At 35.4% G+C, this 26,304-nt stretch overlaps 1 protein-coding gene across 1 annotated transcript; it reads left to right on the top strand.

Annotated features, from left to right (window-relative positions):
* The first annotated feature begins 12,114 nt into the window (after positions 1-12,114).
* On the top strand, positions 12,115-20,729 carry LOC112052123 (facilitated trehalose transporter Tret1). Its single transcript, XM_052889053.1, has 7 exons — positions 12,115-12,270; positions 13,855-14,010; positions 15,849-16,047; positions 17,239-17,429; positions 18,459-18,847; positions 18,979-19,090; positions 20,373-20,729. Exons 1-7 carry the CDS (start codon positions 12,219-12,221, stop codon positions 20,633-20,635), a joined length of 1,362 nt encoding a protein of 453 aa, XP_052745013.1. The 5' UTR covers positions 12,115-12,218; the 3' UTR covers positions 20,636-20,729.
* Positions 20,730-26,304: the final 5,575 nt, after the last annotated feature.

Raw genomic sequence — 26,304 nt, 5'->3', positions numbered from 1 at the left:
GTTTAGAGGTCGCCAACCTTGTCCTACGGCCGCCATCTTGAAAATAGGGGTTGAAATGGTTTTTACAATATAAATAATTTTGTGCGGTTACACCTTCTGGAGTTTTCTGTATTCTAAGGTCTTGTGACAAAGTCTCACTGTTAATAGGTTAATGAAATAATTTAATTAATGCAAATATTTAATTACATAAAATAAAATTCGTAAATAACAATGTCAGTGGCTGAACTTTGAAATATGAACTTGAATTATAAAACAGTAATAATTAGGATTGAAACACAAAACAGTGTGCCTAGTGGGAGTTTTCAATATTTTCATATGTTACTATCACGTTGACGTAAACGCAAATTTATATGGAATTTAAACAGTTGTGTAGTAGTGCCACTAGATGGCGCTGTTTCAATTCCTTGAAAATTCGCGTTTACGTTACGTGACAGTAACAGTATCAAACTGCCACTAGGCCCTTTGCACGTATAACGTGAAAACAGCAAAGATCTACTAATAAAACAGTAGGGTTGGCGACACCTGCCATTGCCTGCACCGCAGTCGCAGGGGTGTGCAACCTCGCATTTTACGTCCGCAACGTACTCCAGAGACGAAAGACCGTAAGTAGTAATCTAGTGTGTATGACAAAGTAAAGTAGGTTATCTCTGATAGTTCAAGCCTCAGCAAGATCTAAAATAATAATATCGTTATATTATAGTGCGTACACGTACAGTCATCAACAAATGGCTTTGAAAATATTTTTTCTCGTCTTTTTTACTTACGAATACGTTTTCTTTAATTCATCGTCAAAAACACATATTTGGGTAAGTATTGAGCTCGAGTCTCCTCTCAGAATGAGGGGTTAGGCCAAGTCTGCCAATGCGGAATGGCAGACTTCATACACGCAGAGAATTAACGAAATTCGCGTATTTCACTCACTGTTTGAGACTCGTGATATTTAATTACTTAAAATGCACATAACTGAAAAGTTAACAGATTCTTTACTTAATATTCATAAAAACGCCCCCTTTCACTTCTTGTCGTCATGATAGAGTACTCCAAATTATACGTGAAACTATAAGCCTTTCAGTAGCTAGAGCTCAAAAAGAATTGACTACAAATTAACGCCGTCAAAGCAGGTTCAATAACAAAATCATCTAGTTAGTCTTACTCAATCCAAGGTTCTGCACCTGATTGGATTTTATTAATGGATACGTATGAGAAACATTTTATAATCCCAGCGGATGTCGCTATTTCGAGATCTAGACCAGACATTTTCCTTTTGTCCAAACAAACTAAGCGAATAGTACTTGTAGAGCTTACTGTGCCGTGGGAGACTAACATTCCGAAGGAATAAAAGTGAATAAATATTAACCTAACAAATGAACTAACTAAAAATGGCTATGTAGTTAGTTTGTACGCCGTAGAAGTAGGTGCGAGAGGATTACCAGCAAAATCTCTCTATAACTTGCTTAAAGACCTTGGCCTCTCTAGAAGTATTAGAACGAGTGTCCAAAGCTGCTCTAATAGGATCTTACCAAATTTAGATAGGCAGGGAGAACAACACGAACAGATAAGGGGAGTGTTGGTCGATCGTCAAGGAATTCCTTAACCCTACATCCAGTAGCCACAAGTCCTGGACTTCGCTTGGTGTTTTTCTCTCTACCACGCGATGGACCCGGCACCTGCACGGTGAATCCATGGAATGCTAAGATATTCGTCTCTCTCTTGCTTTTGTGTGACGTCACACTACTACAACATTGAATGTACCTACCTTATATTTTACGATCTGAAATCTACGAACCTTATTAATTATTTTACAAATATCCCGACAATTTTTGTATTTTGTGTATTAATTAATATAGAACGAATTTTCGCGAACGAACTATATATTTGACAGTAGTCGTTAATTTTATTACAAAATTAGCTGACGCCGCGCGGTTTCACTCGCGTGGTTCCCGTTCCCGTAGGAATACAGAGATAAAATATAGCCTATAGCCTTCCTCGATAAATGAGCTATCTAACACTGAAAGATTTATTCAAATCGGACATGTAGTTCCTGAGATTAGCGCGTTCAATCAAACAAACAAACAAAGAAACAAACAAACAAACTCTTCAGCTTTATAATATTAGTAAAGATTACCTATTTTCAGTGCATTTTAAAAATGCAATATGCCCTGCATACCCTAAAGACCCATTATGAACTTACATGTATATTTAATTTATTAAAAGAAATTAAACAGTAACAGTAGTAGAAAGTCACGTTATTTGTAAATGTCATAGGTGGTTTTGCCCCCATATTCTCACGGGAACAGTCAACTGGGCTTGTATAAACGCGGGGCTTTGGCTAGTAGGTACCTATATCTATACTAATATTATAAAGCTGAAGAGTTTTTGATTGAACGCGCTAATCTCAGGAACTACTGGACCGATTTGAAAAATTCTTTCAGTGTTAGATAGCCTATTTATCGAGGAAGGGTATAGGATATATATTATTCCCGTACTCCTACGGGAACAGGAACCACGCGGATGAAACCGCGCGGCGTCATCTAGTTATAAACTAAATTTACAATCCTAATATCATTATGACAAGAAAAGTCTATTTTGTGTAAAGGATTATAATATATTATAAACGATAACAACACGTTTGAGTGAATTGCCGCTATAAACCGGTTTTTTTATTAATTTATTATAAACTAGCGGATACTCGCAACTTTATCCGCGTATAATGGGGATGATGACTAGGTTTGAATATATTGATTTTTATGATACATTCGGGTAAATAAGGTCAATGTTAACTGATTTATACATAAAATGCAAAGATTGTCTGGATATTTGCAAAATAAATAAGATTATAAAATTTCTAATTCTATTAAAAATATTTTATCGTAATTAGATGAAAATTCATACAGTTTTAGCTTCCTAACATTAAATGTGACAAATGAACTATAAACGTAACGTAGCAGAAATAACAAAGATATTAGTAATTTTGTTTAAACGCCCATACAAATCTAACGATCATTAAATGCCTACGACGTCATATGTTCGTACCATTTTGTATGGGGCGTAATTCAGGGATCCGCGGCAGCGCCGCAAATCTGACCCTTTAAATCCCTGTAGCTCTGAAAGATCGCAGATACCCTGTTTCTTTTACAAAATTGCTTTACTATTAGCATACTCTTGATTTATAGATAGATATACTTTATTTGCACACCACAAATACAAATACAAGTGAAATAAAAACAAATTAGGAAGAGATCAGCATACAAAAGGCGGCCTTATCGCTAAGTAGCGATTTCTTCCAGGCAACCTTCGGTTTAGGAAAACTTAAGGACATCAGCAGGTGGCGTAAAGCAAAAATAACCATAGTATTAGTAATACACATACATACAAATAATTTACATCCTAATACATAAACAATATTACACAAATACTACAATAATGAATAAAATACATATCAAAATATACTAAAAATACATTATATTGAAGAGAAATAATATACACAGATCGTATTTATTATTTCTCTTAGAATTTATATACAATTTAAAAAACTGTCATCATCCCTATTCAGTTTTTCACAAATCTCGCGGTTACTATGGATTTTTTTTCGGAATGGAAATGCCTTAAATGCCTGAAATGTGTTAATCCAGAGTATAATCTATTTCCATTCCAAATTTCACCCGGGTCTCAGCTGAAAATCAGCGCTGGGCATTGCTTTCCTGCTATGAACGGCTAATGCTGAGCTGTAAACCCTTTCTGTTTGGTGTCACAGACAGTCATATAATATCTAAGATAGGATGTACTGTTTGTGACACTAAAAAGTGAATAAATTTATTTTCTTTCTTTCTTCTTTCTTAGTCGCACGGTATAGTACGAAAATCTCGCAAATTTCAGAGAGCTATAAGCCCAGCTCCTATTAAGTACCTACCCTATGAGTTTTGATTATTTAATTTTTAGTACTGGTTCGGATTAAGTGTTTCAATTCGAACCAGTAATTCCCGAGATTAGCGTGTTCAACCAAACAAACAATCAAACTCTTCGGCTTATTATTAAATATTAGTATAGATTTAGATTAGATAGCAGTATTACCATATTTAGATATACTTTTGGCCACGTTTCGCCTTTATCACGTGAGTTGAGAGCCGATTTTTGCAGAATAAGTAAAGAAAGCTATTTGCAATCAAGTGGTAACCTTGTGGGCATTAAGAGCGCGCAGCGCGTCGGTACGATACGGATAAAATTCGAAGCGCAAGCGAGACGCCGAATTATGACTTTTACGTGAGTGAAAAGCACGGAGCGATTGACGCGCGACGCAAATTTCATGACGTGAGCGCCAAAACCATTTTTACCTAAATGCAAGTAAATTAAACAACATAACGTAAAACAAAATGGCCATGTTCAAGATATATACCTAATTGTCTATACAAAATAAAAAATTAAGAAAATAAGTTTGCTTTTCCTGAGATTGAAAGCAACATGTGAGCAAAACATGTATTTTTCAAAAAAATAAACTATCGAGAAAAGTTTTACAAATTGTGTATTTTGTATAGTCATAACGAAGCTAACATTTTGAAATATCATTTACCCAAATATCCTAACTTTTCCAGAATCTGAGATCCAGAACCATTTGTAACCACCAAATTACATATTGCACACTCTTAACATTAGGTGCGCAGTGGATAAATTATACGAGAATTCTAGTTAAACTTTTCTATCACACGTACTTACAGATCGAAAAGAAAGAAGAAAGAGGAAATTGGACATAGATTATATAATTCTATATAATGGTCAGCGTATAAGAGCCTTGATAGCCCAGTGGATATGGCCTCTGCCTCCGATTCCGGAGGGTGTGGGTTCGAATCCGGTCCAGGGCATGCACCTCCAACTTTTCAGTTGTGTGCATTTTAAGAAATTAAATATCACGTGTCTCAAACGGTGAAGGAAAACATCGTGAGGAAACCTGCATACCAGAGAACTTTCTTAATTCCCTGCGTGTGTGAAGTCTGCCAATCCGCATTGGGCCAGCGTGGTGGACTATTGGGCCTAACCCTTCTTATTCTAAGAGGGGACTAGAGCTCAGCAGTGAGCCGTGATACGGGACACGTGATATTTAATTTTTTACACCGGATTTAAACCCACACCCTCCGGAGTCGGAGGCAGAGGTCATATCCACTGGGCTATCACGGCCTAAATGTTACAAATAATGTCAATTTACAATCTAATTTTATTTAATATCAATTTAGTAATATAGATATAATATGGTACAATGTCAATTGAATTATTGTCGATTTTAAGTATGTCAATGTTTAATTTTGTTATTGAAGCGCCCATTTTTGGGCATATGCCTCCTCCATCCTTTTTCATTCAATGTTATTTATCGCACGTCTTCTCCATCTATACTTATATTATAAAGAGGTAAAGTTTGTAAGTTTGTAACATTCTTTAAATGGGGTAATCTTCGGAACTACTGATCCGATTTCAAAAATTCTTTCACCAGTAGAATGCTACGTTATCGAGGAGTGATATAGGTTATATTTTATATAGGTATCACATATATTAGCAGAGTTATCATAGTTTATGTCATACAGGTCGGACCGACCATCATAAACAGACTTATTCGCATGCGCTGCATTATCCATTAAAATTGAAATTAATGTATGGAGATTTTATGTACCTCTAAAAGTTCTACAAAAAAGTCCGCGACACCATATATCTATCATCTATATTTTAGCGGATATAACACCTTTAGTGTTTTAAAAAATATTAATTTTATATACTTAGGTTTATGTCATTATTTATACTACTAAACTGAAAAAATTAGGGTAGGTAGGTAGGTAAAATTAGTTGAAGGTTTACATCGAGTTTCACGCGGACGAAGTCGCGGGCATCCGCTAGTATATTATAACCTCAATGTCAATGAGCTCGCCGTATTTGTATATATATTTTTTTTTGTGCTCGCGGTCTCCCTCATCGTTCATCCTCATCGTAACTCTTGCGATATAGCCTGCTCAACGCCTTATAAGGAGACAATTCATTTCAACGGCCTGCGTGGCGCAGTGGTGTTCGCGGACTTACAATAGGGTCCTGGGTTCGATCACCTGCTGGGCTGATTGAGGTTTTTTGTCTGGTGGGAGGCTTCGGCCGTGGCTAGTTACCAACCTACCGGCAAAGAGGTACGTCGTGTAAAAACCGAAATGGGTGTGGATTTTCATCCTACTCCTAATAAGGTAGTCCATCTTAGATTGCATCGTCACTTACCATCAAATGAGATTGTAGTCAATGGCTAATTTGTAAAGAATAAAAAAAAGTAAATCTAAATTTTCAATTAGAATAAATATATTTCATCTTTATTCTTAACTAGCCGAAGCCTCCAACTTTGTCCGCCTTTGGACCTCCTTAGTTCGGCCCTATCGCAAAATCCGTTGTTAGTGGATGACCTACTAACTATTAACTACCTCCCTGCCAAATTTCAACATGGTACATCAAGCAATATTAGAGATTTCGTAATGAATGACCTTTCGCATTTATATATTAAGATTAGAACTTAAAATTAAAAATTGTGTGGTGAAAAAAAGGTGCTGACTCTGTTTTAGAACGATACTATATTAATTAAAAAATATATGCTAAAGTTTTTTTTTTTATTCTTTACTAGTTAGCCCTTGACTACAATAATCACCTGATGGTAAGTGTTGATGCAATCTAAGATGGAAGCGGATGGTATGCGCGGTGTATTTATAAGACGAAGGTCCTGGGTTCTGGGTGGTAGTCTTACATATAGTTAAACTTGACGTTTCAAAAGTGCTTGTAAACTAAGCCTACTTTAAATAAATGAATTTTGATATTTTTTTTAATTTTACATATACAGATTAATTGCTTATGATACACGGCTAAAACTCACGTGATATTAGATCGGAGTATGTCCGATTTGTTTCGAACCCATACGGGGCCCTTAGTCATGAGCTGGACTAGTCGGGCATACTCCGACGTAATATCACGTGAGTTTTAGCCGTGTTTCATAATCAATTAATATGAATAACACTCACGATAGTTTATATATACAAAGTAAAAAAAAATAGTGTAAAGCATGTTTGGATTACCCATTTGATTATGTGCGTGGATATACCTTGATACTTATAATCATATCTTGAAATTTAATCTTAATAAACACAAAAGTAGGTTTATAAGATCAAGATATTTTAGTTTATCTCACCATTTGCAGAAGCAATGCACTAGTAACCGTTTTTAAACTGTGATTTTTATCAAAACATACATACATTGTATTTTTTTTGTTATCCATTTAAATCAAATGTTTTTACAAAATACTGGAATAAAGCGTCAGGTGTTAATTTCGTTATGTTGTAAGTGTTTTTTTTTTATTATTTTTATTCTTTACTTGCCTTGCCTGCCTTTGACTACAATATCACTTGATGGTAAGTGATGATGCAATCTGAGATGGAAGCGGGCTAACCTGATAGGAGGATGATGAAAATCCACACCACTTTTTGTTTCTACACTACATCTTATCGGATCACTAAATCGTTTTGTGTTTTATTAGTTATTTCTATGCTTGAGTTATGAATGACTTAAATATTTTTACAGTTTGATATTACATCTTAGTGTCAATTAACTTTTAGATTCTTAAGTAATAAATAGGTCAATAAATGAGTAACAAATAGTACAATCTTTTTTTTTTTAGTCTCTCATTATTCCTGCAATCTGTCGTGAGACATTCAGCGGGATTTTAAGTATTTGAATTATGGCGTGTTTGGTGCGAAATCTAGTGATTTGCCCAAATATAATAATGTAGTGTCTATTTCATGACATCTTGTGGTGCTCGGTCTCGTGAGCATTTTGAAAGTTGTACCGTACCAGCTCTTTTGTGTGAAGTGGGTTTCCGATACTACGCCATTTGTTTCTAAAAAATAGTTTAACTTCGAAAGAGTGGTGTGACAGGCCATTTGGGTTCCATAAAACTATTTGGAGCTGCTCGAATTTTGACACATGACTGTCATTAAATTGGTGAGTAGATTTGTCACGGTGCATAATTGATTCATAATTTGATTGAACATATTTATTAGATTCTTCATATCATTTGGATTATCGGAAGATTCTGGGATATTTGAATAATTTTTTGGTTGAGATTTGTTTTTAAGGATATCTGCATAGCTTGTTTCAGGCATTTGCCGTTGTTGTCTCAGCGTTATAGGATTGATTTGTATTTTAGGATGTCCTGATTCTGTAGCAGGTATTTTAGGGCGTAGCGGAGGATATTTCTGCTTCTGTAGTTCTTTATAGACACTGCATCCCTTGTAATTTGCCGGGTGATTTCCACCACATAATACACATTTGACTGAGTCTGATCGTTCTTTGCGTATGCAGTCTTTTGAGGCGTGATTCCCAGCACTTTTTATGCACTTTGGCTTGCGGTGACAATATGCTTTGGTATGTCCGTAGTTTTGACAGTTGGCACACTGTGGAATGTGGCGGGTTGGTCTGGGAGGTTCAAATGTTATCCGACAGCTTAGAAGGCTTTTGACGTCGTATATTTCTTTATTGTTTTGTTGTGGAGATAGTTCCACTATAAACATGTGAAGTGGTTTCTTAGATATTCGTTGTTTTATATTCCAGATATTAACTGTTTCGTGTCCAAGATCTAGCAGAGCTGCCTTTATTTCTTCCAAGTCAGTGGAAGGGTGAATCTTCTTTAGGTCTATATGTGTGTTCTTGTTTAGGTCTATGTGTGTAGTAATCTGTACCTCTCGTATCCAGCTGTTTTTCTACTTCCCTGTAGACTTCTTGAGTTTTGAATATAATCTTTACTCTATTACCGCTTAATATTTTTAGCTCATAATTTTTACTTGCATAATGGTCTAGAAGCTGTTTTAAAGGTGTGATGTTTTCTACTCCATCCAGAAATATTGGAGGGGGCCTTGGGATTTTCTTAGCTGGGACGGCTGATTCTTTGTCTTCGTCGTCCAGATCGAACTCTTCAAAAGAGTTGGAGGTTTGAATCGGTTGATTTAGCCATTTACTATTAAACTTGGTCTGTTTTTGTGCATTGAAATTGTTGCTAGGGCTGGTCATAGGACGTTTTTGTAGTTTGATTTGTCTGTGCTTGTAGTTTGTGCAGCTTTTTTGCCAACAATAAGAGATTCTTCAACATCACTCACTGAATTAGTTACACGTTGGAAGACACTTGGGTGTAATACTTGTTGCACATATTATCTGTTTCCAATATCATGAACTTCAGCAGGGTCCTGAGAACTCCCTCCTGGAGAGTCGTCGGTCACATTGCCTGATCCGGGAACCGGGGAGCGCCGGGGGTTAGCCGGGTTAAAAGACATCGCATTCTCAGTATAATACTAGTATTTAATAGTACTAGTGTAAGTAAATTATATTTTATTACAGATCACTTATTTATTACGTCTTACGCAACAAATAATGTAGGCCATCGTAACTCGCGCGGCGAGGCCGGTAAGAAACGCGGACGGTAGCGCTGTGTCAGCAGTTTAACTGTAAACGCGAACGCGGCTGTTTTAATCGGAGTGAGAATTACGAAACAATCTTAAGTTTAGTTAGTCATATAGGGCAAACTTATTACCACAAATTGTGTTTAAAACGTTGCTTATTTTAACTACATAAACAGTAAATAAACAAACATATTTTTAACAAATAAATTAACCGACTTCAAAATCACAAAAATAAACTAAAAAGCAAAAAATAACATCGTATGTGCTACCAAGTCAGTGACGTATTAATTAAATAAATAATAAATAAATATACTTAAACAATACACATCACTATCTAGCCCCAAAGTAAGCATACAGAGTAGCTTGTGTTATGGGTGCTAAGATAGTTGATATTATAATATTAATATACAATTATATACTACATATAAATACTTATATAATGTATAAATACACACAGACACTGGAAAACACCCATGCTCATCACACAAATATTTTCCAGTTGTGGGAATCGAACCCACGGCCGTGGATGCAGAAAGCAGGGTCACTACCCACTGCGCCACGCGGCCGTCAAAGCAATTAAAGCCGTTTCTGAAAGAACCACAGGAAAAATCTGTCTGAAAATCCAACAACTTCATGATTTAAAACGACTTGAGTTAATGCATCACTGTGTTGGCATCGCCTTCAAAGTGAAGCACATACGATGTTATTTTTCGCTTTTTAGTTTATTTGTAAGAAGTCGTTTGAATTTTTTTGTTAAAAAGATTTTATTTTTCTGTTTTCCTAGTATAGTGAACGAAAGCGCCACAGTACGGGCAATTTCGTTATTTCAATTTTACCACAAAATTACTAAACCAATTTTCATGAAAATTAAATGGGACCAATTTGGAAGTATATTGTTTCAAACAATTTTTTTTTTAAGAATGCCAGCAATGGGCTATCATTTTTTTGTTACTGGGCTATCACAGTGGTTAAGTAGCAGTCACAATACTGCCCATTGTCAACTCACCTTGTAACGAAGTGAGAACAGGTTTTGAAATTTTGGCGCTAACCCGATCAGAGTCCAACTATAACGAAAGTAAAATTATCATATAATAATAAATTGCCGTGATAGCCCAGTGGATATGACCTCTGCCTCCGATTCCGGAGGATGTGGGTTCGAATTCGGTCCAGGGCATGCACCTCCACTTTGCAGTTGTGTGCATTTTAAGAAATTAAATATCACGTATCTCAAACGTTGAAGGAAAACATCGTGAGGAAACCTGCATACCAGAGAATTTTCTTAATTCTCTGCGTGTGTGAAGTCTGCCAATCCGCATTGGGCCAGCGTGGTGGACTATTGGCCTAACCCCTCTCATTCTTAGAGGAGACTCGAGTTCAGCAGTGAGCCGAATATGGGTCGATGATGATGATGATTATTGACATGTGAGATGTGGTAGCCCGGTGGATATGACCTCTGCCTTGGATCCTGATGGCATATCTTCGCCTCCAGTTTAGGGCATGCGCCTCCAACTTTTCAGTTATGTGTATTTTCATAAATTAAATATCACGTGTCTCCAACAGTGAAGGAAAAAACATCGTGAGGAAACCTGCATACCTACCTAAAGGCACTTAGCACTTTAAACTCTTATTTAATGCACAAAAATACCAATAAAGCACAAAAATACTGATGTCACGGTTCGCGTCGTACTGACTCGAGAATGTATTACTTTTTGAATTTCGTATTTGGAGCGGCTACGACACCGTCGTGTTCCGTACGCTCCATATGTATATTATTGACTAATCTGTGGTAATTTCAGTATATATTCAACTCTCGTGAATTTTTTTACGTATCCATAAACAGCCGTTTAGCCGGTAGAGGGTGGGGACACTTGACTCTAACAAAAATTAGCTTTTAATAGCTTAATATTAATATTTTACAAACGGGTCCTTGAATCAAAAAACGTCCATAAATCTTATTTATTTATTTATTTGTAACTAACAGAATTTAACAAAATTTATGTACAAAAAATATAAAATAAACAATAAAAAGGCCACATACAGTTACAAAGAAAGTTACAATATAAAGTAGGTATAACAAGTGAAAATGAAAAATATTTTTTAAAAAAAAAAAAGAAGTGAATAAAAATATATATATTATTAAGTTAATCACATATAAGAAAAATAGTACAAAATTTATTTAAATAATTTATTTAAAAATTCGCAAGTTGAATGTAAGTGAATGAGCGAGAAAGTGTGTGTGTGAGTCGCTGTGTGCGTGTGTCTAAGAGCATGAGAAAGAGAATGGACTTATAAATACCTACCCAAAGATATCCCACACTGTGAAATAAATGAGTAAAAAAAATTCATCCCCACTTTACATGTAGGGGATGTACCCTAAAAAAATATTTTTCAAAATTTTATTTTTCGACTGTGTTCAAATTTTTGATTTTTAATGTACATATACATGATAATTTACAGCTTTCTAGTATTAATATTCCGCTTAAGCGCTTACGGACGTACGGACAGACAGACAGACGGACATGGCGAAACTATAAGGGTTCCATGGAGACTACGAAACCCTAAAAATAAGTGTTGAAATAACCTTCAATTGAATTTTGGTGCGAGCGACCGGCGTCGCAGTTGACGGGTTAAACACAAAAGCAGATAATTTATACACACTCAAGATATTTCATTTTATTTCTCCATTTGTCATGGTAATTCACGAGTAGCGGTTCTGAGATTGTGTTTTTTTATAATACATACATTTTTTTAATTGATTTAAAACAAATGTTTTTACAAAATCCTGGAATAAGGCGTCAGGTGATCGTTTCGCTATGTTGTAAGTATTTTGTGTTCAATTGAAAATGCAATTTCCTTAAGAGCACAAATGTATGAAAATTTAAAAATGTCCTGGAATTAAAAATTCAATTTATTTTGCAAACCAGTGCATAATTTCCAAAAGTGACTATCGTGTTAATAAAATTAGACTTTAAAATTACTAAAATTACTTATTTAAAATTAATCAAAAATAAAAATATATTTGTGAGATGTATGTAGAGAATATCCGACATATGCTCTTTCCGAAATTGCATATCTATACTAATAATATTATAAAGCTGAAGAGTTTGTTTGTTTGTTTGATCGCGCTAATCTCAGGAACTATTGGTCCGATTTGAAAAATTCTTTCAGTGTTAGATAGCCCATTTATCTAGAAAGGCTATATATTTTTTCCATATTTCTACGGGAACGGGAACAACGCGGGTGAAACCGCGGAGTGTCAGCTAGTGCTGTGAGTGGATAACAAAAAGTTAAATTGTCCAGGGATTTCAGGCAACTTTAATTAGATACTCACAGCACAAGGAAACAATCACTTCAAAAATTATTTTATTTAGAAAATTCCCCATTCGGTAAGAAACCAAATAATTTCGTAGACCCTCGCTTACGAATCGTGAACCCCCATTTTTTATGTCACGTCAACTTAAACCTCCACCGAGTCTGCCGTAGACCCCTAGGGGTCCACCTCGAACACTTTGGGAATTGAAGATCTAGAATAAAGGTATACGGATATATGACGACCTCCATAGACCTGTTTACTGGATGAAAATATTTTTATATATATCCAATTATTTAAGTCATAACAAATCTACATAATCAATTTGTACTACAATCGATTTTTATGTCTAATATCCCATAATGAGGTTTTATATATGTAAATCGTAATGAAATATGCTAAACTGATTCCATAATAAATTAAAAAAAAATCAAACTACGCTAAATAGAGATGCTGTTTGAAATCACTGGATCTAAATTACGCCAACTATTAATTAAAGGAATGTTGGCGATGCTTTTTTTTTTAATGAGCAACCACTTAGCTATCACGCTTGATGGTAAGCGATGACGCAGCCTATGACTTGCCCAGAAGATGCCTATTCACTCTTGACCTACAATATGGGTATCTTCAAGATACCCATATTGTATCTTCAAGATATCCATATTGTAGGTGGTGGAGAAAACTGAAGCTGGGAGAGCATTCCACATCTTTGCAGTGCATATAAGAAAAGTGGAAAAAAACCTCTGTGCCACGCTCCGCACACATGCACCCTTGTTTGCATACATTAAAATACTCTAATTATAAACTCTGAATTTTAAAGTATAAATCTTAATAAATTGCAGATATATCCTTGTTATTTATTATAGGTGTATATACTTTATACATTAAAAATAAATGCACTTCACATTATAAATTTATATATATATAAATTACATTATATATATCTTTATAACTCTAGTTTAATTAATAACTAATTATTTATTTGAATTTAATTGAAAATTATTATTTTAATTTAATTCATTTGAATTTGTTAGAGAATTTTAATGTTTTTAATAAAATCCTATATATATTTTGATTTAATTTTTCTTTTAGGTTACATTGGGCCCATATTAGGTGGCTACGGAGGAGGTTGGTCAGGGCCCATCATACCAAAGTTGCGTGATCTGGAGCAATCACCTCTTCCATATTATCTGACTGAGGCTCAACTGGCTCTAGTCGGCAGTTTCGCTTACTTGGGAGCAATACCTGGTGAGTGTTACACATACCTACTTTAAATAATACTTTAACTTGTTTATGGTAAGCTAGCTTGTTTACTTATCAATTTAGTTTTGTTGGTTTTTTTTTCTCTTTCGCCTTTTCTTTTAATTTATCTCTATTATTATTATTATCTCTTTTTTCATATTGGATTATGTTTTATTGGAGTATGTTTTCCTTGCGAGTTTGCTATCTAATTTGTAAAATTTATTTGCGAAAACTTGTAATTGACTACAATCTGTTTTCTATGTTGTTACTTTTATTATCTTTGTATTAAGCTGTAAGTTTTCCTTTCTAAATAAATAAATACAAAAAAGTCTACCTGGTTAAAGGTCTCCAAAGCATCATTAATAAAAAATATTTTTTGTTGTTTTTCTTATCTCAGTGTTACATTTTCTGTGTATTCTTTCATTTCCATCGCACTTTGCCATGCTTGTATTAAGTTTTATACATTTTTTCTTTCGTTTATTTATTTGTCCTTAATTTTTAACAATGTATATAAAATAATAAAATGTAATATTATTATATACATTTTTGAATCACATCATATTTTATTATTTCGTTTTTTGATAACCAAGTTTTTAAAACTGTAACTCTAAAAATGAAGGACTTTCCATACAAACTTCCAACCCCTATTTCACCCCCTTCTTATTTTATTTTCGCAATAAAAAGTATCCTATAACCTTTTCCATATTATGGTCTCAAACCAAGCAAAAGTTTCATTTGAATTAATTCAATAGTTTCAGCGTGATGCTCGAATAACAAAAAAACACTGGCAGACAGACAGACAAAAAATCGAAAAAAAAAAAAGTTTTTAGCTTCAGTATCAGATCATATAATACAAAATTTTCAAAATATCTTCAATGTACAGAATTAGACCTGCTACAGTTTTATTAATTAAGTAATGTAATGTAATTTTTTTTTTGTAATTTTTTAGGTATATTTTTTTGGATTTTTATATTTAATTTGTGTGAATATTCAAATGTCACATGTTTTTAATTTTATTGCTTTTAGTTTATTGTAGTCTGACATTTTTTGCATATTAATTTGCATTGTTTAATTTGACATTCATTCATTTCTGACATCTGTAGTCATCATCATCATCATCATATCAGCCGATGGACGTCCACTGCAGGACATAGGCCTTTTGTAGGGACTTCCAAACATCACGATACTGAGCCAACTGCATCCAGCGAATCCCTGCGACTCGCTTGATGTCGTCAGTCCACCTGGTGGGGGGTCGGCCAACACTGCGCTTACTAGTGCGGGGTCGCCATTCCAGCACTTTGGGACCCCAACGTCCATCGGCTCTTCGCACTATGTGCCCCGCCCATTGCCACTTCAGCTTCGCAACTCGTTGAGCTATGTTGGTGACTTTGGTTCTTCTGCGGATCTCCTCATTTCTGATTCGATCACGCAGAGATACTCCTAACATAGTGATGACCTATGGTTCCGAGACTTGGTCGCTAACCATGGGCCTCATAAGAAGGCTCAGAGTCACACAGCGGGCGATGGAACGAGCTATGTTAGGAGTATCTCTGCGTGATCGAATCATCTGTAGTATTGACATAATATTAATTTGTGTACACTGTGTTAACCTATAATTAGCTGTTTAATAACTACTCATATATTTATTTCAATGTAAATCATTAACATGTGAAATTGTAGCTCTTGGTTATCCTAATAAAATAAATAAATAAAATAAAGTATAAGTAGGATAGATATAGATATGAGTATTAGCTAAATAGCTTCTAACTTTGTAAAATCACCAATGGCTTTTGCTCTAAGTTAAGTTTATTCTTAATTCGAAATATATTTTTTTTTAATTCCAGGTCCATATATAACAACCTGGTTACTAAATTCGAAAGGAAGAAAACCATGTCTCATAGGCGCCGCTATCTTGGGGGTGATTGGTTTTATATTTAAGGCAATATCCAAAAACCTGGCGATGTTGTATATTGGTAGATTCTTAACAAGCGTCTCATTTGGGACCAATACTGTTATTAATTTTGTCTACCTTGGTGAAATTGCGTAAGTATTACAGAGGGATTATTTTTATAGATAAACACAATTGGTATAAATCTCGTAAAGTTGAATCTTACTACCCTACGCGAAAGTTTGAATGGATGTTTGTATGTTTGTTTAGATGTTTGTTACTCTTTAACGTCGCTACTACTGAAGCGATTTGTAGTAAAAATAGATTTTATAGGCTACTTTTTATCCCAAAAAAATCCATGGTTTCCCGAGAATTGCGAAAACTGATGATTTATATGATGTGAATGTTTGTTACTCTTTCACGCCTCGACTACTGAATCGGATTAGCTGAAATTTGGTATTAAGATATGTTATAACATGGATTAACACATAGGCTACTTTAAAACCGGAAAAATTCATGGTACCCGAGGGATTTGTGAAAAACTAAATTCCACGCGGACGAAGTCGCGGGCGTCCGCTGGTCAACCAAAAAAATATTATTAACCTACCCACCAATGGGATGTTCACGTCGATACACATGCTGAGGGTGGGTGCCCGATCACGGTGTAACCATGTTTCCTTGCAATTAGAGGCGCAAGCGCAGCTTACGCGGAAATTATTCAGCAGTGACAAAAAAGTGTCGCCAAGAGCAGGTCGATGGACTAGGTAGAGATAGATAGACTAGAGAAGGAAAAAGGAAGCGAACTTACTTGGAAAATCTGCATGTTTATTTTATCTATATCTCTGACGGTTTATTATATCAAAGAGTGATCCAATTATATCTTCTACGGAGGTTGTTGTTGGTTGGGTACCGTTACTGCTATACTTATTTTAGAGGTGGAAGATCAATGATCTTATGCTTAATCCGTACCACTCGCGAAGATTTTAAAGCCATGAGATTCATCGTCTTCCAGGACTTTGGCTTACATAAACCTTGCATTTGATATTTATCAAAACACATGATGTGTCCCAGATACTGAAGTTTCCTGCATTTAATTTTAGTTAGAACTTCCAGCTTCTTTCTTATCATCTTCAAGAATAGGCTTTAACGTATTTAATGTAAATTGTTAGTACTGCTACACACTAATATTTTTTTTGTAGATTACGTCTTAAATGAAATGGTTTTTTCATGGAAGGCCTTGTACAACACAGTTTATAACTTTTGTAGGATCACCGTTATCATATTTTGTTTATGTGTCCTGTCTTTAAATTGTTTTAAATAAAACTTTTTAATAATTTGATTTACAGATCTGCAAATATAAGAGGAATTCTAATGTCAATCATGGGAGTAATGTTTACAGTGGGCTCAACAATGGTGTTCTCCATTGCACCATATGTCTCATACAGAGTCTCTGTTTACATTCCATTGGCTATCAATGTATTCCAAGTGTTTGTATTGTTTACATTACCGGAATCACCGATATTCTATGCAATTCAAGGTAATCTTATATCTCTGCGAAAGCTTTTACGTTACCTGATAATTCGCTAATATGATTTTAAATATCTTTCTATAATACTAAAGCCAAACTCGGCCTGGAATTCTTATTAATACCACAATGGTTCGCTACGTATTTAAGTTAATATTAATGTTATTTTCATACATATTTTAATTTTTTTTTATATAGGTTAGGTACATATACAATATTTTTTTTTGTCACATGTCAATCTTTTCCTACTATAATTGAATATTACATATTTAAAATGTACACTAACTATTTCTAGTAATATAATATAAAATGTTTACTTATAAAATTATTGTAAAAAAGTAAATTTTAAATGGTGAAATTGTCATTTGAATCATTAAATACTTAATAAATAATTTGCATGCCAAATTGGCAAGATACATTTACCATCTACATCTACCGACCACCTGTATATATATCATGCATGTATCTGCAAATAAATAAATTGATTGATTGATTGATACGTTCATAATTATGTCTGACTCGTCATGAACATCACATAAACAGCATTTGAGCACTATAGTCTTGAATAAATATTTTGTTCATAGGCCCAAAGACTATGACCACCATAACAACTCGCAAGATTAGACTCTCAGTTGAATATGATGATAATGATGATGATGATGATGATGATGATGATCATGATGATGATGATGATCATGATGATTTTGAGCTTATTTGTCTTGATAAACACTCTGATGGTACATGTCAGTGGATTGGCGGGCTTATGATAAATTTATTCGATTTGTAATGATCACTATCAGATGTTAACGAGAACAATCGCAGCTAACCAACTTACCTGTTTAGGACAATGATATGTAATATCATTGACTCCGAGCTGAGAATTTTATCAGGAACTTCTTGGAAGAAAATAATAGCTCAACAATCAAAAGACCTTCAAAACTCGTCCCCATCACCAAAGCAATCAGAGGCAATCATTTGTGTTTATAATAGTAGGTAGGTAATTTCCAAAAATACATTTTCAAATATTAACTCAAATTACAGGTAAAAGAAAAGAAATGATAGCAGTATTAGAAGATTTGGGCAGACCGAATGACGCGGACAAAATAGTGTCTACAGCAGATGAGTTAACAGAAACGAATACGAGTACTATAAAAGAATGGAAAGAGTTGTTTATGGTTAGGAGTAATAGAAAAGCATTGTTTATAGTCGTTGTAATAAACGTTTTGCAACATGGCAGTGGAATTATGGCCGTGCTATTCTTCTCAGCGGCCATTTTTGATATGGCTGGCTCAAATATAGATTCAAATTTGGCTATGATCATAATAGGGTGTTGCCAACTGGTGGGGAGTGCAGTGACACCATTGTTTATAGAAAGTACTGGGAGGAAGAGAATTTTAATTATATCAACCTCAGTGTGCGCGATAAGTATGGTGAGTGATTATCCCATTTTAAACTCAATTTCTATTTAGCGGCCCTCGCCTTACGGCTCGTGCTTTAAAAATACCTCGTACTTAATGAATCTTTACAGCCCTTTATATAACAATCTATTATTTCTTTCTAGTTCACCCTCGGATTATATTTCTACCTACTCTCCAAGGGTTTTCCTGTGGTTTACACTATAAACTGGTTACCTCTGGTTGTTCTTATATTGTTCTTCATTAGCTATGATTTTGGTGAGTTTTGTTTTTAATTTTAAGTTAATCTAGTTTTAATCATTATCATTATTAAAATCACATAATCGTCTCAATGAGAGGGGTTAAGTCTTAGTCCACCACGCTGGCCCAATACGGATTGGCAGACTTCACACACGTAGAGATTCAAGAAAATTCTCATGTATGAAGGTTTCCTCATGATGTTTTCCCTTCACCGTTTTAGACAAATGATATTTAATTTCTGAAAATGCACACAACTGAAAAGTTGGAGGTGCATGCCCGGACCTGATACAAATGTATGCCTTCCGATTAGAAGGCAGAGTCCACTGGGATATCACATTTCAAGTAGTTTATAGTTTAATTATTTAGACTTAACAATAGTTAAAGGAATTTTCAGATACGACACACCTGATGGCAAGTGCAAATCCATCAGCTGTAAACAGAGTAACACTTCTTAGGGCATGCATGGAATTTGTCCTACAAAAAGCCGTTAACTTGAAAATTTTACCTTATTTATTATGACCTCAACTCATATATGCCTTAAATAGTATTACGAGTAGGTATTTTTTTTTTTATTCTTTACAAGTTGGCCCTTGACTACAATCTCACCTGATGGTAAGTGATGATGCAGTCAAAGATGGAAGCGGGCTAACTTGTTAGGAGGAGGATGAAAATCCACACCCCTTTCGGTTTCTACACGGCATCGTATCGGAACGCTAAATCGCTTGGCGGTACGTCTTTGCCGGTAGGGTGGTAACTAGCCGCGGCCGAAGCCTCCCACCAGCCAAAAAGGTAGTGTGATTCTGGTCACAAAAATTATATACGATATAATTTAACTCAACAAGTGTCATGTCACAAGTTGCGTCGAGCTTGAATGGTATTTTTCTATACTAGCTGATACCCGTGACTTTATCCGCATAAAACTAAGTTTTCTATAAATCGTGTCCATTCCAAATTTCGTCCAAACAGTGACGTTAAACAGTAGCAACATCCAAACATTCATACAAACTTTGGCGATTATATAATAACTAGCTGACGTCACGCGATTTCACCCGCGTGGTTCCCGTTCCCGTAGGAATACGGGCATAATATATAGCCTATAGCCTTCCTCGATAAATGGGCTATCTAACACTGAAATAATTTTTCAAATCGGACCAGTAGTTCCTGAGATTAGCGCGTTCAATCAAACAAACTCTTCAGCTTTATAATATTAGTATATATAATAATAATATTAATAATTAAACTCTACTAATGACCTATGAGTAGATTTTAAGAACGATTATATATAAATTATAATTTACAGGTCTCGGTATAATACCAAATACACTGATGGGGGAGATGTTCACATCGAACGTAAGGAGCAAAGGGTCAACTTTGACCCTGACAACGTCTTGGCTGTTCGGCTTCCTGGTGTCAACGGCTTTTGGCGCGTTTTTCGTGACCATCGGCGGCCACGTGGCGTTTTGGTTTTTCTCCGGTACTTGCGCCTGCGCCTTGTTGTTTACCATTTTCGTCGTACCGGAAACGAAAGGAAAAACATTGTTGGAGATACAACAATCTTTGTGATATATAAATACTAGCGGACGCCCGTGACTTCGTCCGCGTGAAATTTAGTATTTCGGAAATCCCTTGGGAAACATGGATTTTTTTTGGGATGAAAAGTAGCCTGATGTTAATCCAGAGTTAAATTCATTTTCATTCTAAATTTCAGTTAAAGGCGGCGTTAAAGAGTAACAAACATCCATATAAACCTTCGCGTATATAATAAGATAAATAAAAGAAAGAAAAAATTAAGGTATCAAAAATAAATCTTAATTTTCAGCGAATTAACAAAAAATGGTCGTACTGAAGTAAAACAAAGGTAATTTGAAGCTTGAAAGAAAATCATACATTTTTGGGCTCTTTTTGAAAGTGCCGGCCAACAAAAAAAAATTACACGAATTGTTAGAATTAGCCATTTGGAGCCATAGTTAAATATGGCTAATTTTCGGACCTAGCTTCAATTTAGTTATTTTTTATCTCGATATGATCATTTCTCGTCGAGCTATCGGATTTTAAAAGAAAATCGACAGTCGTTTTTAGAACTTGAATGAAATTTCTACAAAGTTCTGGCATGACTTTCCTTGAAAAAAAATCCTTAAAACGATTTTTAAAAATTGTAATAAATAGGACTTTTTAAGGGGTCTCTTCTACGTGACGATTTTTATGAAACTTCAAGCTTCAAATAACCGTTTTTCTTTTACTTTAGTATGAGTATTTTAAAATTTAGATTTTTAGTTCCCTTAATTTTTTCCACTATTTTATAGCAATATTTATTAGTTGATAGATATAATATTAACTAGACTAAATTAATATAAAAAAAAATATCTGTATTTTTATTGAACATTAATGTCAATGTTGACATTCAATAAAACCAAAGAGATTATAATACTTTTTTGTATGTGTTGTGTATTATTGTAGCAGTAGTATTTAGTGATTATTTAATTTAATTTCAATGTTTTTCTAATGTATTTAATATAAAAAATATTTTATTTACCTATTTATTATTTGGACCACCAACAAAATTATATGTTTAAAATAAATAAATTAATTAAACAAATAAAAAACCCGACTGCATAAAGTATAACAAAACTGAAAAGAAAAAAAAACAGTCCAGAAGTGTAGAAAGCAATTTGAAAACAGTCGGGGCCTATTAAATTATGTAGAAGAAAATCATTCTATCCAATATCTAAGGTCCTGACTGAGCTTGTTTTTTTCTTTTCAGTTTTGTTGTTTTCTTTTGCCAGTTTCAGCGATGTGAAATCGCTCATTTCCATGGCAATTTCGTTGTTAGTGATATTTTATTTTTGGCATCCCATAGAAATAAAGTTCAAATTCTAATAAAACATTTTAAAGGCAAATATTACGTCGACGACTATAAAATAACGGAATTTCCGGATCGACAATCTAAATAGGTATATGTTGCCCGCAACATACACTATATACGTCTCAATATCTACGCCTAAAAAGTGAAAGGTGCGCAACCGAGGAGCAGCAGGCTGCACCCTAGTGGTACACTGAGATACATAATAAGGCCGCTGAAGCCTTAAAGCTACTCCCAACGTCACAAGTCCTGGGGCCTGTTCGAGTTGTTTCCTCTACCACAAAATAAAATAATTTGATGGCCTCCGTGGCGAAGTGGTGTGCGCGGTGGATTTACAAGACGGAGGTCCTGGGTTCGATTCCCAGCTGGGCAGATTGAGACTTTCTTAATTTGTCCAGGTCTGGCTGGTGGGAAGCTTCGGCCGTGGCTAGTAACCACCCTACCGGCAAAGACGTACCGCCAAGCTATTTAGCGTTCCGGTACGATGTTATGTAGAAACCGAAAGGAGTGCGGATTTTCATCCTCCTCCTAACAAGTTAGTTCGCTTACATTTTAGACTGCATCGTCACTTACTATCACGTGAGATTGTAGTCAAGAGCTAACTTGTCAAGAATAAAAAAAAGCCGCTGAAGGGATCCCTTAAACCTACTCCCAACGTCACAAGTCCTGCGATCTGTTCGAGGTGTATCCTCTACCATAAAATAAGAGTACAATCACAGTCTCTGCTACCCATCACATCACAATATACAGAAACAATGTACTCGTAAGATATGTTTGGATTACCTATTTGATTATGAGCACGGATATACTTGATATCTTATACTTATATACTTGATCATATCTTTCGATTTAATCTTAATAAACACAAAAGTAGGTATAAAAGATCAAGATATTCTAGTTTATCTCTCCATTTGCAAAGGCAATGCTCGGGTAGCAGTTTTGAGAGTGCGCTTCTCATTAATACGTACTTGCATTTATATATTTTTTTATTGATTTAAATCAAATGTTCTTACAAAACCCTGGAATAACGCGTCAGGTGTTAATTGCGTTATGTTGTAAGTGTTTTGTGTTTAGTTATTCCTGTGCCTGAGTTATGAAGTGGAGACGTAAATATTTTTACAGTTTAATATAAAATAAAGTAAGACTAAATTAATTAATTAAATAGGTATAGGTAGTTAGTCATATACAACATACCTAACTATTAGCATATATGTATTTGTATATGTATACAAAAAAAGCACTTGATTTCGGTTTGGTACAGCAAAATCTATATTCTACCTTAAACCTAATATTATATATTAGGAAGGTAAAAGTGTGTGTTTGTAGAATTGTAAGAATCTATTGAACCGATTTTTGAGTTCGAGTTATTTATGAGTGCCGTATAACATCACGTATGAAATCATCAATGAAAATGGGGAAAAATTAGGACAATAAAGGACAACTGGTAAAAGACTCGATTTGTGAAAAATCGCGTACAATAACTTAGCCGTTTAAAAGGTCTGAGGGTTGAAATTGGGGAAGAATAACCGAATGTCTGTAAATATACTCGAGTGGGGTCTCAAATGAAAGCGCACTGAAAGATTGATGACTTGATCGAGAGTGTACCTAATTAATAATTTCATGACCTTGGGAGGTTTTTCAAAATTTTCAGTTTTATGTTATCATTTTTTCCCAGCTGGAAAATATAACAACAGCCACAATATAATATAACTATTATTATTATCCTTATTCTATCTGTTCCACTTCATTTTATATACAGCCTGGGTATAGTTTTCATATTTTTATTCTTTACCCTTAACTATAATCTCACCTGATTGTAAGCGATGATCAATCTATGATGGAAACTTGTTAGGAATAGTAATTAAAATCCACACCCCTTTCGGTTTCTATCATCGTATCGGAACGCTAAATTACTTGTCGGTACGTCTTTGCCGGTGGTAACTAGCCACGACTGAATCCTCCCACCAGCCAGAATTGGAAAGTTTAAGAAAACCTTAATCAAGCCAGCTAGCCTAGCTAGGGGAACGAACCTAAGACCTTCTTGTAAATCCACCACGCATACCACTGCGCCACGGAGGCCGATTCTTTGCATGCTCTGCGTAATCAGTCAAGTTATAAATTATATTTGACTTTTGGAATTGTTACCCTTCAAAAGTTCTAAAAAGAAGTCAGTGACTTTTAAGGATTATCTATAAGTAGGTAATCTTCTTTATGGTAACCAAATTTATTCTAAAATAATGTATTATTTGCGAATGATAACATTAAGGTAGCCGACCGCCTTATAGCATTGCAAAGTACTCGTATAATGCCGTGCGTCTTAAAATTTCGCGTAAGAAAGTATATTATAATAGACTAGCTGACGCCGCGCGGTTTTACCAGCGTGGTTTCCGTTCCCGTAGGTATATGGAGATAATATATAGCCTATAGCCTTCCTCCTTTGAGCCGTGATAGCCCAGTGGATGTGACCTCTGCCTCCGATTCCGGAGGGTGTGGGTTCGAATCCGGTCCGGGGCATGTACCTCCAACTTTTCAGTTGTGTGCATTTTAAGAAATTAAATATCACGTGTCTCAATCGGTGAAGGAAAACATCGTGAGGAAACCTGCATACCAGAGAATTTTCTTAATTCTCTGCGTGTGTGAAGTCTGCCAATCCGCATTGGGCCAGCGTGGTGGACTATTGGCCTAACCCTTCTCATTCTGAGAGGAGACTCGAGCTCTCAGCAGTGAGCCGAATATGGGTTGATGACGACGACGAGCCTTCCTCGATAAATGGGCTATCTAACACTGAAAGAATTTTTCAAATCGGACCAGTAGTTCCTGTGATTAGTGCGTTCAATCAAACAAACAAAATCTATATTAATATTATAAAGCTGAAGAGTTTGTTGTCGATGGACAACCACTGTTGGACACAAGCCTCTTACATGGACTTCCTAATACTACGGTCTAGAGCTGCCAGCATCCAGCGGTTCCTTGCAACCCGCTTGATGTTCTCGGTCCACCTAGTGGGGGGTTGACCAACACTGCGCTTTCCGGTGCAGGGTCGCCATTCCAGTACCTTGCGATCCCACCGTCTGAACTCTTCGAACTATGTGGCCTGCCCATTGCCACTTCAGCTTCGCGACTCGCTGAGCTATGTCAGTGACTTTCGTTTGTCTGCGGATCTCCTCATTCCTGATTCGATCACGCAGAGAAAAGCGTAACTCGCTCTATCGCCCGTTGAGTGACTTTGAGCCTTCTAATAAGGCCTAAAGTAAGCCTTATTATTTTTGTGTATGATATATGTGTATGATATATCGCTGTATAACTTCACACTACGTCCGATTAGCAAATAATAATTTATGCTAAAAATGGCAAATAATATTCCGTTTTGAGAGCTAGTTCTCCCTAGCATGTATTTGAGGGCCTCCGTGGCGCAGTGGTAAGCGGGTCCTGGGTTCGATCCCCGGCTGGGTCGATTGAGGTTTTCTTAATTGGTCCAGGTCTGGCTGGTGGGTGGCTTCGGCATAGCTAGATACCCTACCGGCAAAGACGTACCGCCAAATGAAATAGCGCTCAGGTACGATGTCGTGTAGAAATTGAAAGGAGTACGTAGATTTTCATTCTCCTCCTGACAAGTTAGCCCGCTTCCATCTTAGATTGCATCATCACCTACCATCACGTGACATTGTAGTCAAGAGCTAACTTGTCAAGAATAAAAAAAAGCCGCTTAAGGGATTGGCCTATATTATACCCATTATACATACTTATGTGTATGGATATACCTACATATTTAATTTATCATATTATCTTACTAACCCTCCAATGGTGACGCATGTGTCTGTGAGACCGGGCGATTTTAAAAATTTAGATACTCTTGTTGCGCCAATGATTATTGCGATTATCGTCGTGATTTCCAGTAGCTGCATTGCCCTCTTCCGATCTTCAACTCACTTGGCAACGTCGAAGTGGACAGGAGCGCTATGCTGTAACTCGGAAGTGCGAGTTTCGTATTCACCTTTTCATTTCTCTGCTTATCACTATAGAAAGGGAAAGATAGAGGTGAATTAGAAACTCACACTTGGTAGTTAAACAAAACATCGTTTTGTTTAACTAGCAACAACAAAATTATTATTAAAAAAAAAAACATTTTACGTGTAAAATGTAACTAATTGTTTACGTTCTAAGCGAAGTGGTAGTGGTAACTTAAAGTTCAAGTTAAACAAGAGGTGATTTAAATATGTTTTTTTTTTTTATAAATAAAGAACATTATAACAAAAGAAAGAAATGAATAAATATTTAAAATATTTAAAATAATTTTTAATTGAATATTCAGGTGCGTGAGACCGGCGTTGCCGTTAACGGGTTAAACGCAAAAATGTGTTAGCGATCAAGA

Source organism: Bicyclus anynana, chromosome 24, assembly GCF_947172395.1.
Source record: "Bicyclus anynana chromosome 24, ilBicAnyn1.1, whole genome shotgun sequence".
Lineage (NCBI taxonomy): Eukaryota > Metazoa > Arthropoda > Insecta > Lepidoptera > Nymphalidae > Bicyclus > Bicyclus anynana.
The sequence above is the reverse complement of the archived record's forward strand: the minus strand, read 5'-3'. Positions and strand labels throughout refer to the sequence as shown.

Bases quoted from the DNA above. Each gene is read 5' to 3' on its own strand.
- LOC112052123 (XM_052889053.1), top strand. From the start codon at position 12,219: ATGTTTTTACAAAATCCTGGAATAAGGCGTCAGGTGATCGTTTCGCTA. The intron at 17,430-18,458 runs GTAATCTTATAT...CTCAAATTACAG, and splicing joins GATATTCTATGCAATTCAAG to GTAAAAGAAAAGAAATGATA. The intron at 18,848-18,978 runs GTGAGTGATTAT...ATTTCTTTCTAG, and splicing joins CAGTGTGCGCGATAAGTATG to TTCACCCTCGGATTATATTT.